We start from the raw sequence: 11,194 nt of genomic DNA, 5'->3' as shown, positions 1-11,194 counted from the left end.
TTCCACAGGAGCAGTGCCATTTGGGACATATTTTATGGGAGGTATTTCCAGGAAATTAAATTAGGAACAGCCACCATTCCAGTGTCAGAGTCATTGGGTGGTGTGACTCCTATAAAAGGACAGGCATTGTGGATATGTCCCCAAGAAAAGGAAGAAAAACAGACAGAAGTTGGAACGCACATTATTTACAGCATTGATAAATTGATGAAGAAACTGAGTTTACACAACGGCAGCGTAGGATTACTGTCCGTCTGTTGCCTGAAATACACAGACACGCTGCATGTAATTCCACAGCCCAGTCATTTCCCTAGTGGTAGTGGAAAGCCAATCACAATCAGTATTTGCAGTGTAATCACATTCTACTAATTCAGGCTCCTGGATTATGCGCAGATCTCCCACTAGAATGATCTGTTCTCCTGCCTCAATATGCAGATTTGTCTGGAAAATAGAAAATACTTGTTAAATTATTACTCCGGTTTAAAAACTGCAGCATCCAAAAAGTGTAAAAAAAAATTATATATATATATATATATATATATCGTCAGATTCCATATTTAAGTGTTCAATTATTTTACAATGTTACAGTTTTGTTTCATATAGAATCAGTCAGTTTTTTAAGGGGCTGTCTAATCTGACGGCAAAAATGATACTATAGCAGTTTGACAAAAATCAGGTTCTCCCTATTACCCAGAGATTGCCCCCTCCTCTGACTTGATAATGTAGAATATACACTTCACATGACATTAAAATGCTCCACACTCTTGGAGATTTACCTAGGAAGGTGAAATTGATCAGATCTGCATTTAGTTTTTCAAAAATTCAAAACTGCTATATATAAAAAAAAAAAAAAAAAAAAAAAAAAAAAACAGGAGATAAAATGTGAACCCATCTAGTATAAAAATATAACGGAGGAAAAAATAAATAAGGCTCTTTAGAGTGTTGGAGGAAGCTGAAGTATGGCTCATTGTGCATTCTGTTCTGCCAGCTGGGGAGATTTCGCTATTGGAGAGGCTTATGGGAAGTGTGGGTCTCACTAACGTGAGACTGACAGATACCTTGTACAGTCTATTAATGTACAGCGACATTGCGTTATCTTGGCTGGGTCAGTCAATTGGCCCAGGGCTGTTTCATGGTTTAATCAGGTACCTAATTGAGAGCACTGTTAAGATATCTAAAAATAGATTTGCTGCATATTTCGATAACCTATCAGGAGAGTTATTTTTTACCATGGGATCTAGAGAGTAAAGCAGATAAAAGAAAAAGCTGCCAGTGGTATTGGCAGCAAGCATTTATCCCTGAGACATTGTATTAGAATGTGGCCATCACTGAGAGTTCGGGAAAGTGGAGAAGGATCAGTAAAATTGAAAGACAACTGACATAGTTTGAACATGTAGCTGGCAGTAGCTCGGATGCATGTGCTCCTGGTGTGAAGGCTGTCACTTACAGTGCTTACACATTGTGATACTGGTTCATGTCACACCTAAAGCATATCATTTGGAATACTGCTGGGCAGCTCTTTCCAGATTTACCAGACTATGAAAAATGTATCGGCATCATTAAAAATATTTTTCAAAAGGAGCAACCATTTATAGCAATCTACTGAGGCTATGTTCAAGTTCAGACAAGCCAGTTTCTATATTTCCCTAGGTTTAGGGGAAATCTAAAGCAATGTTGAGAAGTCCAACTTACAGTAAATGTTGCAGGTCATAAAATTTAGCAGTCTGACTCACTCAGCATGTGACTAGTTATGACAGAAATCCAGTGCTGCATCTCTTTTCTAGAGAACAAAAGAACAGAACAGTAGTTTGTACAGTTTCCTTCAATATATGTGTGTGCTGCTTACTCCAATTCCAGCTCGCTCACTCACTTGTTGCTGGCTTTGAGGATGACTTCACGGCTGATGCCAGCATGGTTACAGCTTAGCCGCAGCAGGAAGGCCAAATCTGGAAGCCCCAAGGCCTTGGCTTTCAGATTGTCTGCTTGCACTTGTCCTTTGCTGGCATAATCCGTTACCATAAAGCGCCCGTGTCTGGATGAAAAATGCCTATGATTAGAGTTTTAATGAAATCTATGTTCATGAGAACAAAGATTCAGAGCTCTGAAGCGATGGAGTTTAACATGGATATCAGTCTTAGACAAGCCAACAATATAGTTTCTGTACACAAAGCAAATTTGATATAAAGTGCTAAAAACAGAGCAGTCCAAAGATGAATTCCACTGGTTTCCATGGACACAGCACCACTTTTAGAATTTTATCCCAAGCGAGTTATTTAATTCCATCTCTCACCATATCATAGCTGGAGAAAGGAATTCATTTTCTATAAAAGTACTCCATGCAAACACAAGTTCCTGCACAGTTTTCGGATAGTGATCACCCCATGGACACTCACTCCGTTTTGTTGGAGAGCAGCAGCAAGTCACTGAACAGGTGGAGGTAGATTGGCTTGGTGGACAGACAAGGACGACTGACAACTCCTACCTCCTTGAACAGTATTTGGGCGAGCTCGCCGTGCTGGAGAAGGACTCTGCCACGAGAGATCAAGGGAAAAGACTGCACGAAAGAGGGAAAGGGTAATGGGAATACACATCGTTTACAAAAGAATGCTTATTATAAACTGAAATTTTAACTACTTTAGACTTTACCAACTTACAGGTTAAATCACCATAAACCAAATGATGGTTTATGACAGAGACAGAAATCTTATTCTTCAAATAATTAAATAAAATTTTATGCTGAAATATTTTTAAATGTTGAGAAATTATTTTCTTAAATACTTCCATAGAACCATCAGTCTAGGTATGATCACATATAGTGCTCTTAAGAGAAGAATGGAATACAAAGTTTCTGTGGTTAAAGGTTTCGATTTCTTACCTATCTGATCTACTCAGGTATGAACAGATGACACTAAGAACTTTGCCTTTGAGTTGGGCCTTAGAGTAAATGTTAAAATTAATTCAGTGTCTTCGATTGGCAAATAAAATAAATCTGTCACTGTGTGTCAGATTATCAAGATAAGTGTAAAGAAGCCATGTTCGGGACTCACTTTGAGATTTACAAAATCCACCCTCTTCTCCAGCAACACCAGCTCCTCTGTCTGAATCATACTCCTCACACCCTCATTGCATCCAGACACAATCTAATGAAAAAAATAAACAGTAATAAGCGTCACTTTTAGCTTCCCCAGGTGCAAGGAGTAAAATAATCAAACTATAATGGTAAAACACAATTGATATTTGTGTATCCTTGTCGCTAATTAATATATCCAAATAAGAAACTTGTGAATGAATGAACTGTTCCTCATTCAATGACATTTGATTCTGAGATGGAGGTTAGTCGAGCACAGGCAGGGATAGATCTTGAAATATTCGCTCTAGCAGCATCATGAATATAAAGGAGAGAGCAATCAGAAGACCATTTCGCATACCTGGCCAACAGCAGCTAAAGCTTTCCCAACTGAACTGGCCAATTCAGGGCTGTCATGTGCCAACTTTAGGATATTCTGTGGGAGAAGTCAAAAATGTATTATTCAGTATACCGCGACCTAGGTACCCACTCCTGGCACCCAAGATTGGAAACCACTCCAGGCTTTTTACTGGAGATTCCAAGATTCCAACATAGCCAGTGTTCCTCACCTCAAGCAGGATCCTCAGACGGGTTATTCTCTGGAAGGGAAGAACAAGGAAGGATTTCAAGGGCTGCCTCTTGCATACAGATTGCTCTTCAAGCTTCTGAAGAACTTGAAGAAACTTCCTGTTCTCTTGGCTTGTTTTGTAAAGGAAGCGAAAAGACGTTACATGAGGAATGTCAGTTAGATATAGCAAGAGAGCAGTTAAAAAAAAAAAAAATCCCATTGCCATGCATTTTAAGAAATCTTCCCTTTTCAGAGTTGAGAATGTCACATCTTACACAAGCCGTTTAATCAGCCTATCCTGGTACATCTGGTTGGTGACATACGGCACATAGACCCGGTGAAAGTCTGGACAGTGCTGTAAAACCAGGTTTCCAATCTCATGTAGAAATACATCTTTCTCCAGGCCATCCTCTAGATCCAACAGGAACCTGCAGACATGGTTGAGGATATCATGGTGAAATGAAGAGATACTTAAAGCAGAGACAGCTAATCAAACTTCGAGATGCAGGACAGAATGGGAAGACAGTCTAAAACTTTTACTCTCTGTCTGTGGAACAGATAATTAGAAATCCCAAAATTACATACCTACAAAACATAGAAACCAATTAAAAAAAAAACCACAACCCTACTCAACATTTGCATACTTCAGAAAACCAGCATCTCTGGGATTTATTTAGAGGGCCATATATAGTGACATAGCTTTATGTGGGATGGAATTCTCATGATACCCACCTCTCACTGACAACTCTGACTCCAGGAAGGTTAGAGAATAGTGTGTGTTTTTCTGTGCTCACCAGACACTCAGAAAGCTTGCATGAATTTTGAAAATGGCAGATGGCAACCGTGAGACTGCGCTGATATGAGGCTTCAGACGTCACTACCTCAAAAATAGCCTTCAGTTAAAAAAAATAAAAATTATACAAGTGAACAACAGACTGCCCACTTACTGTTTCATAGTGCTTGGCTGTGAACAGAAAGGCCTGCGCTCGGCCCTAAACCTTGGTACCTCTTGAAGCTGGAGCTGATGAACATTGATTCCATCTGCGATTCCATGTTCCTTCACCTCAGGGAGCTCTTGCCATAAAGAAGTTGTGTAGTCATGGGGGCCAATGGTGCCGGGAGACCCCCCAACAAAAGAGGAAGATAAAATGCCAGTAAAAGTGATTGAAGGTTCCACCGAAAGTGTGCCATCCTTTATACATTGCATCCAATAATCCTGGTAGAGCGGCTCTAGAAGGAAATAAGACATCTACATTTAATATCCTAGGGTCCCTTGGGCCGTCCCAAAGACAAGCAGGTACTCACGTGTCTGCACAAACTTTGACTCTGTTCTCTTCCAACTACTGGAATCCTTCAGCAATCTCCCAAGCATGCTAAAACCATGAAGAAAAATACAGCTTTTAATTTCTTTTTCTACTACTTTGTATATCAACGTAATACTTTAATAAATGAGGCAAGATCATGGTAACTCAGTCCCAATATTATCTGTGTAGGTAACTCCCAACGCCAGGGTTAGTACCTGTACTCCAATAAACTCCTAGAATATCATAATATGAGTTAATTCCAACCCCAGGGTTAGTACTTGTACTCCAATGAACTCCTAGAATATTATAGGAGATAATTCCAACCCCAGGGTTAGTACCTGTACTCCAATCAACTCCTAGAATATCACAATATGAGTTAATTACAACCCCAGGGTTAGTACTTGTACTCCAATGAACTCCTAGAATATTATAGGAGGAGTTAATTTCAACCCCAGGGTTAGTTACTAGGGTTACAGGGTTAGTACTACAACAAGCTTCTATAATATCTGTGTAGATAATCCTAACCCGAGGACTCCATATCAATCAGCTCATATAATATCGTCAGTGCAGGTAACACAATTTTTTGTAATCATACTATAGTCAACAGGTTTTTAAGGCCACAAAAATAGAACTGTGGTTAGTCCATGCAGTGTGTGCATTAGCCCAGTACCTGTGTTCTGAATGCTCTTTCTTCCTTCCCTGTTTAGCGATTCTAGGTGCTGGCCCCCCATCTCTCGCTCGCTTCTTGTTTGTTAAAAGTTCTATTGGGGAGGCTTCAGAGTTTGCATCTGGAGTAGGCAATCCTACGGAGGCATTGTGTGGGAGGTCATTGCTATGTGGATGCTGGTACAGAGGATTGGAGAACACTTTGGGGTCTTCGGCTTCTGAAATTTACAAGTGGATTAATGGCTCGTGTATAAAGCAAAGGCAGACCTTCATGTATAACAATCATAAATAAATTACTTTTAAATCACATTTTACCTGTACAAATGTTCTGTGCATGTCAGTGTCTAGTACTAAATATCTTTGAGGAGAACCGGAAACAGGGTTCTGAAATGATCAGGTGTATTCCATATGCGGTGTATAGATAAAATGGTACATGAGCACCTCTATGGTTTGTTAGTAAGTACCTGCTTTCAGGAGCACTTTGTATCACTCAGCTATCCTGGATGTGGAGAGACATTCCCAGGTCTGTTCTCTGGGAATGCCAGAAAAAGCACCAAGATAAAATGAACATCGGGCTTTTATGCGTTTATGAAAACGAGTCAGCAGCACTCTGCACATGGGTAACATTCAATGGAGGACGACCAGTACCGGCGGCTGGCATAGTGCACTATCACACCTTTGTGGAGTGCCTCCCCCACTGTCCCATCCCGGCCTCACTTCTCTCCTGTACTTACACAATAAATTGGATATCTGGGGTGGCATGGCTGCACAATATATGGATAAATACTGGCATTGATAAACACCATGCCCTGGATTACGATTACCCACTGATGGATTACATATTGCTATAGAGGTAAGTTGGTTACAGCTACTAGCGATGGTAGGTTATAAAATGTTGCTATAGCAGATTTACTTTATGTGATCAGGGTTAGGAAGAGAACTGTTTGTGCAGGTTGAACACAAGCCTCTCGCGCAGAGGATGTAGCGGGTGAAAGAACCTAGCATGGCCCTGATGACGCAACTTTAATAATTAGACCGTAAAGGCTCCCGATCAAATAGCCCTTTGTACAGACACTCCATTCATAGCGGTTCTAATTTAGAGGAATTTATACAGAATAATCACCTACAGGAAACACGGAGAACTTACTGTAATCCAATTGAGCTCATCACAATTAGCATGCTTTTAATAAGCGCATAGCTTCATCTAGCCCCATTCATTTGAACTCAAAATCAACATTAACAGTTTAGGAACTTTTTCTGCTGCCATGGCAACGTGGACACAGGACCAATCACTGGACGCTTCATTGTATCACATGGCTGCAAACTAGACTTGATCTGGCACGAGGAATGCATCATCAAGGCATAATTTGACATAATCGGGAAAGTAGTTATTGATGTTTGGGTATTTAAAAACAGCAGGGATGATATCCTTAAATGCCATTTATTACATAAGTGTTCAGTTTGGCTCAGATAATATTGTTAGGATGGAACCATAGAAAAATTAAATTGCCTTAATTTACAAATCCGGGCATAGAAATTATCATACGGGACGTACTCATTAAACAGTGAATAGCAAACTGTTCGAATTTTAGGCTGAAACCGCAAAGCTCCAAAAAAAAAATGACACAGCAGCAGCCTTTTCCCCAAGCAGTGTGTCTATATTTTATCATTATTTTATTTTATTCTATTTATTCACTTTTAAGATGCAAGTCACAGTAATGCCCAGTTATCCTGACCTGCTCACAGGTGTGCTGGACAGAGAGTGTAAGGACCACCCTGGGACTGTGACAATGACCTTTGTAAAAGGCCAATGTAAGATTCAGCTTTGGGACCAGGGGCCCCTATAAGATTAGCAGCTTCCTGTAGGAGAGGCAGAATGCTGGATTGAATTGGATCCAGATGTTATGGTAGCAGCAGCCCTTGTAAAACACAAAGTAAACAGGGAGGTCAAAATGAAACAGGTTGCTACAGTCCATACAGGAAGTAAGGGAAGGAGTGTTACGGTCATCTTGTGATAGAACACTGCCTACGGTGTATCTGGATTTCAATGCCCAGCATGCTGAACTGGACTTTGATAAACTATGCTCTGAGCAGCACTAAGTGGGTAATCAGTGGAGATTTGAATTTCCTGGGGCCGTATTTTTGTGATATTTTATGAGTGCTTCATGCTGCCTGGCGGTGCAGGAAGAATGCTCCTAACATTACATAGTATTGCAGCTGCTGAAATGTCAGGGATTACAAAGGCAATGTGAACTGACAATGCAGGGCTGCCATGTTTGGTGTTCAGTTTTTTTCCCCTTCCATTAACCGGTGCAATTCTGCACACTAACTAATGATTATTCTCCAGGATAGTCACCGTTTGCCCATTCCCTGGTATTTAACAGTTCTTTTTTCTGCAGATCCTCTGTCTCCTGCCCCCCACTCTGCTCACCTCCAGTTTGGCCTAGTAACTTAGAACAATCCGAGTTCAGGGAATGCAGGGTAACATCATCAACAGAGTTCCACTTCCCGCTTGCGAAGCGATTGCTGTATTTCTTTGCCCGAAAGAGCCTTGGCAGCAAGTGTTGTCGTATACTGCTTTTGCGCAGAAAAAGTGGCTTGCAGGATTCTGGGCAGGACGCACACCGCTTAACAGTCACCTCGACCTGGGGAGGGGAGTCAGTGAGAGAAGCCTTCCTACAAAACAGAGCCATTGCTGGCCAAACAGAAAGAGGGTCATAGTAAAAGGCATGTGGTATTAATTAATCAAAGGCGACATTTTAGTGTTTTCCAATCATATATAACGTATAGAAAAATTGCAAAGTCTGGGTTATTTAAAGGGGCATTATAAACCAGCTGATTGTAATGATACAGAAAAGGACACCATTGGTAGCGTTGCAATAATGATAGTCCTCATATTTGTTAGCAACATTCTATAGTAGTTGCTTATTGAGGGAAAAGACAATTCAAGGAACATTCCAAACACCATAACCACTGCAGCTCACTTTAGTGGTTATGGTGCGAAGAGTGCCCGGGCTCCTCTCCTTGGTTAGTAGTCAAACACTATTTTAGAAAAATTTAAGTAATACCGCACTCAAATAATTGCAAAAGGGAAAAAAAATAATCAAGAAGAAATGAATCAGAAAAACTAGATTGTCTATATACAGCAGGAGACAGAAACAGGGTCTATACAATTTCATGCAGAGAAAATGATACAATCTATGTACATTGGACTTGTATTTTTCATCATTTCTTCTCCTTTTTTTTGGACATACTGTATTTCTTTGGGTTGAGAGAGTAATATATTACGGAGTGCGGTATTACTTATTATTATTATTAGAGGCTATATCAGAGAGTGACATTAATACCTGCACCTTTCACTGTCGAGTGCCAACACCATCGTAAATATAGTAAACACTATTTTAGAATGGGGTCAGAGGGGCACGGATCCCAGCCTTCACTACCGACAAAGGAGAGTCTCCTAAACAGGAGCTTCCGTTAGCTCTCCTGAGCCACGACCTGCAATGCAGGCTAGTTCATTGGCTAAGAGTGCAGACAGGGCCCTCAAGGCACCATAACCACTACACAGAGCTTTAAAAAAAATAGCTCACCAGCAAACCGAAAGAGAAACAGGGTTATTCACTAAATTGGGAGGAGAGCCCTCAGTTTTATATTGGCCTAAAATTTGACATTTATCACCCAGTATAGCAAATAACCTTGACTGGACAAAAGAATATAGATAAGTATTGTTTACGGATGATTGCAGAACATGTTCATTTATTTATGGAAAGGGAGTGGGTGACAGATCCATCATGTTTTCTTGAACACCCATTGATTTTTCATACTAATGAGCAGTACACGATAAAGCTTTGCCACCTAATAAGTAGAGTTTACATAATGCATGGGGGGAAAAAAATCAATTAAATAATCAAGGGATTCCGCTGATGAATTAATGGGCTTCCTTGCTGCAGCATATGAATGCTGTATACTGCAGGGCAGCACTTTTCAATTAGATGTTTCTAGGAAACCCCTAGTGTGCAGGAAGTGGTGTGATGTAGACCTACCTCAAACAGGCCAACTTTCAGAAAGGGCTGCGTAAACCTAGATCCTCCCTACACAGTATACAAACTTGGGGGGGTGATATCTGATTTGGCTTCAGGTGAGGAATCACTTCCAATCACCTCCTCATTAGAGGTAGCCGCTGAGCATACACCTTTAGAAATCACCTCTGTAACTCTAGCCACTGTACCTATTAACTGGAGACAGTGCATCACAATATGGAATCATTCCCAGCGCTTCGTTGGTGGGAGGGGAGGCCCTTTCTTTGCTTTGGGTTTAAGTAATCTCATGCTTCAGCCAATGAGTAGTTTTGATGAAGACCTGGACTAATGCTGGGCCAGGCATTCTTAGTAATTATTCCAGATAAGGGCTCTGAATAAGACATGTAAAACAGATATCCACTGCCAGAATCCTACACTCAGCCAGCCCTGGATTCATAAATCCCAACTTCCAAATGGACCAAGATGGGGCACTTTAATTTTAGGAGTGTGAGTGGGGGATGTCTCTAGGGGCGGGACTGTTCTGAGTGTGAATGGGGGTTGTACAATTTGTACAACTGAAATGTAATTTATAAAAACAATGTCTTATTTACACATACTGATTTCTAAACACATTCATTGTAGTTTAAAAACATATTACTGGGAGTATTATTACTGTGGAGCTCTGTTATACACTCAGACACATTACTGGGAGCATTATTGCTGTGGAGCTCTGTTATACACTCAGACACATTACTGGGAGTATTATAGCTGTGGAGCTCTGTTATACACTCAGACACATTACTGGGAGTATTATTGCTGTGGAGCTCTGTTATACACTCAGACACATTACTGGGAGTATTAGTGCTGTGGAGCTCTGTTATACACTCAGACACATTACTGGGAGTATTATTGCTGTGGAGCTCTGTTATACACTCAGACACATTACTGGGAGTATTATTGCTGTGGAGCTCTGTTACACACTCAGACACATTACTGGGAGTATTATTGCTGTGGAGTTCTGTTATACACTCAGACACATTACTGGGAGTATTATAGCTGTGGAGCTCTGTTATACACTCAGACACATTACTGGGAGTATTATTGCTGTGGAGCTCTGTTATACACTCAGACACATTACTGGGAGTATTAGTGCTGTGGAGCTCTGTTATACACTCAGACACATTACTGGGAGTATTATTACTGTGGAGCTCTGTTATACACAGTCACATTACTGGGAGTATTATTGCTGTAGAGCTCTGTTATACACTCAGACACATTACTGGGAGTATTATTGCTGTGGAGCTCTGTTATACACTCAGACACATTACTGGGAGTATTATTGCTGTGGAGCTCTGTTATACACTCAGACACATTACTGGGAGTATTATTGTGTGGAGCTCTGTTATACACTCAGACACATTACTGGGAGTATTATCACTGTGGAGCTCTGTTATACACTCAGACACATTACTGGGAGTATTATTGCTGTGGAGCTCTGTTATACACTCAGACACATTACTGGGAGTATTATTGCTGTGGAGCTCTGTTATACACTCAGACACATTACTGGGAG

General features: G+C 40.7%; 1 protein-coding gene across 2 annotated transcripts; it reads right to left on the bottom strand.

Moving 5' to 3' along the window:
- Window positions 1-349: 349 nt before the first annotated feature.
- On the bottom strand, window positions 350-9,884 carry LOC134577225 (rho guanine nucleotide exchange factor 19-like). Of its 2 annotated transcripts, none has more exons than XM_063435903.1 (14): window positions 9,831-9,884; window positions 8,034-8,297; window positions 5,607-5,820; window positions 4,938-5,005; window positions 4,639-4,862; window positions 4,365-4,525; window positions 3,908-4,060; window positions 3,634-3,763; window positions 3,426-3,500; window positions 3,045-3,137; window positions 2,391-2,551; window positions 1,868-2,029; window positions 1,690-1,777; window positions 350-438 (listed from the first exon to the last, which is right to left on the bottom strand). In XM_063435903.1, exons 1-13 carry the CDS (start codon window positions 9,850-9,852, stop codon window positions 1,714-1,716), a joined length of 1,791 nt encoding a protein of 596 aa, XP_063291973.1. In that variant the 5' UTR covers window positions 9,853-9,884; the 3' UTR covers window positions 350-438; window positions 1,690-1,713. The 2 variants fall into 2 exon arrangements, with proteins under 2 accessions (XP_063291973.1, XP_063291974.1); XM_063435904.1 differs by lacking the exon at window positions 9,831-9,884 and adding an exon at window positions 9,646-9,729.
- Window positions 9,885-11,194: the final 1,310 nt, after the last annotated feature.

The sequence above is a fragment of the Pelobates fuscus genome, chromosome 11 (assembly GCF_036172605.1).
Source record: "Pelobates fuscus isolate aPelFus1 chromosome 11, aPelFus1.pri, whole genome shotgun sequence".
Classification (NCBI taxonomy): Eukaryota; Metazoa; Chordata; class Amphibia; order Anura; family Pelobatidae; genus Pelobates; species Pelobates fuscus.
The sequence above is the reverse complement of the archived record's forward strand: the minus strand, read 5'-3'. Positions and strand labels throughout refer to the sequence as shown.

Bases quoted from the DNA above. Each gene is read 5' to 3' on its own strand.
- LOC134577225 (XM_063435903.1), bottom strand. From the start codon at position 9,852: ATGCACTGTCTCCAGTTAATAG. The intron at 3,501-3,633 runs GTGAGGAACACT...CTTCTCCCACAG, and splicing joins GTCTGAGGATCCTGCTTGAG to AATATCCTAAAGTTGGCACA. The intron at 1,778-1,867 runs GTGAGTGAGCGA...TTTGTTCTCTAG, and splicing joins ATCCTCAAAGCCAGCAACAA to AAAAGAGATGCAGCACTGGA.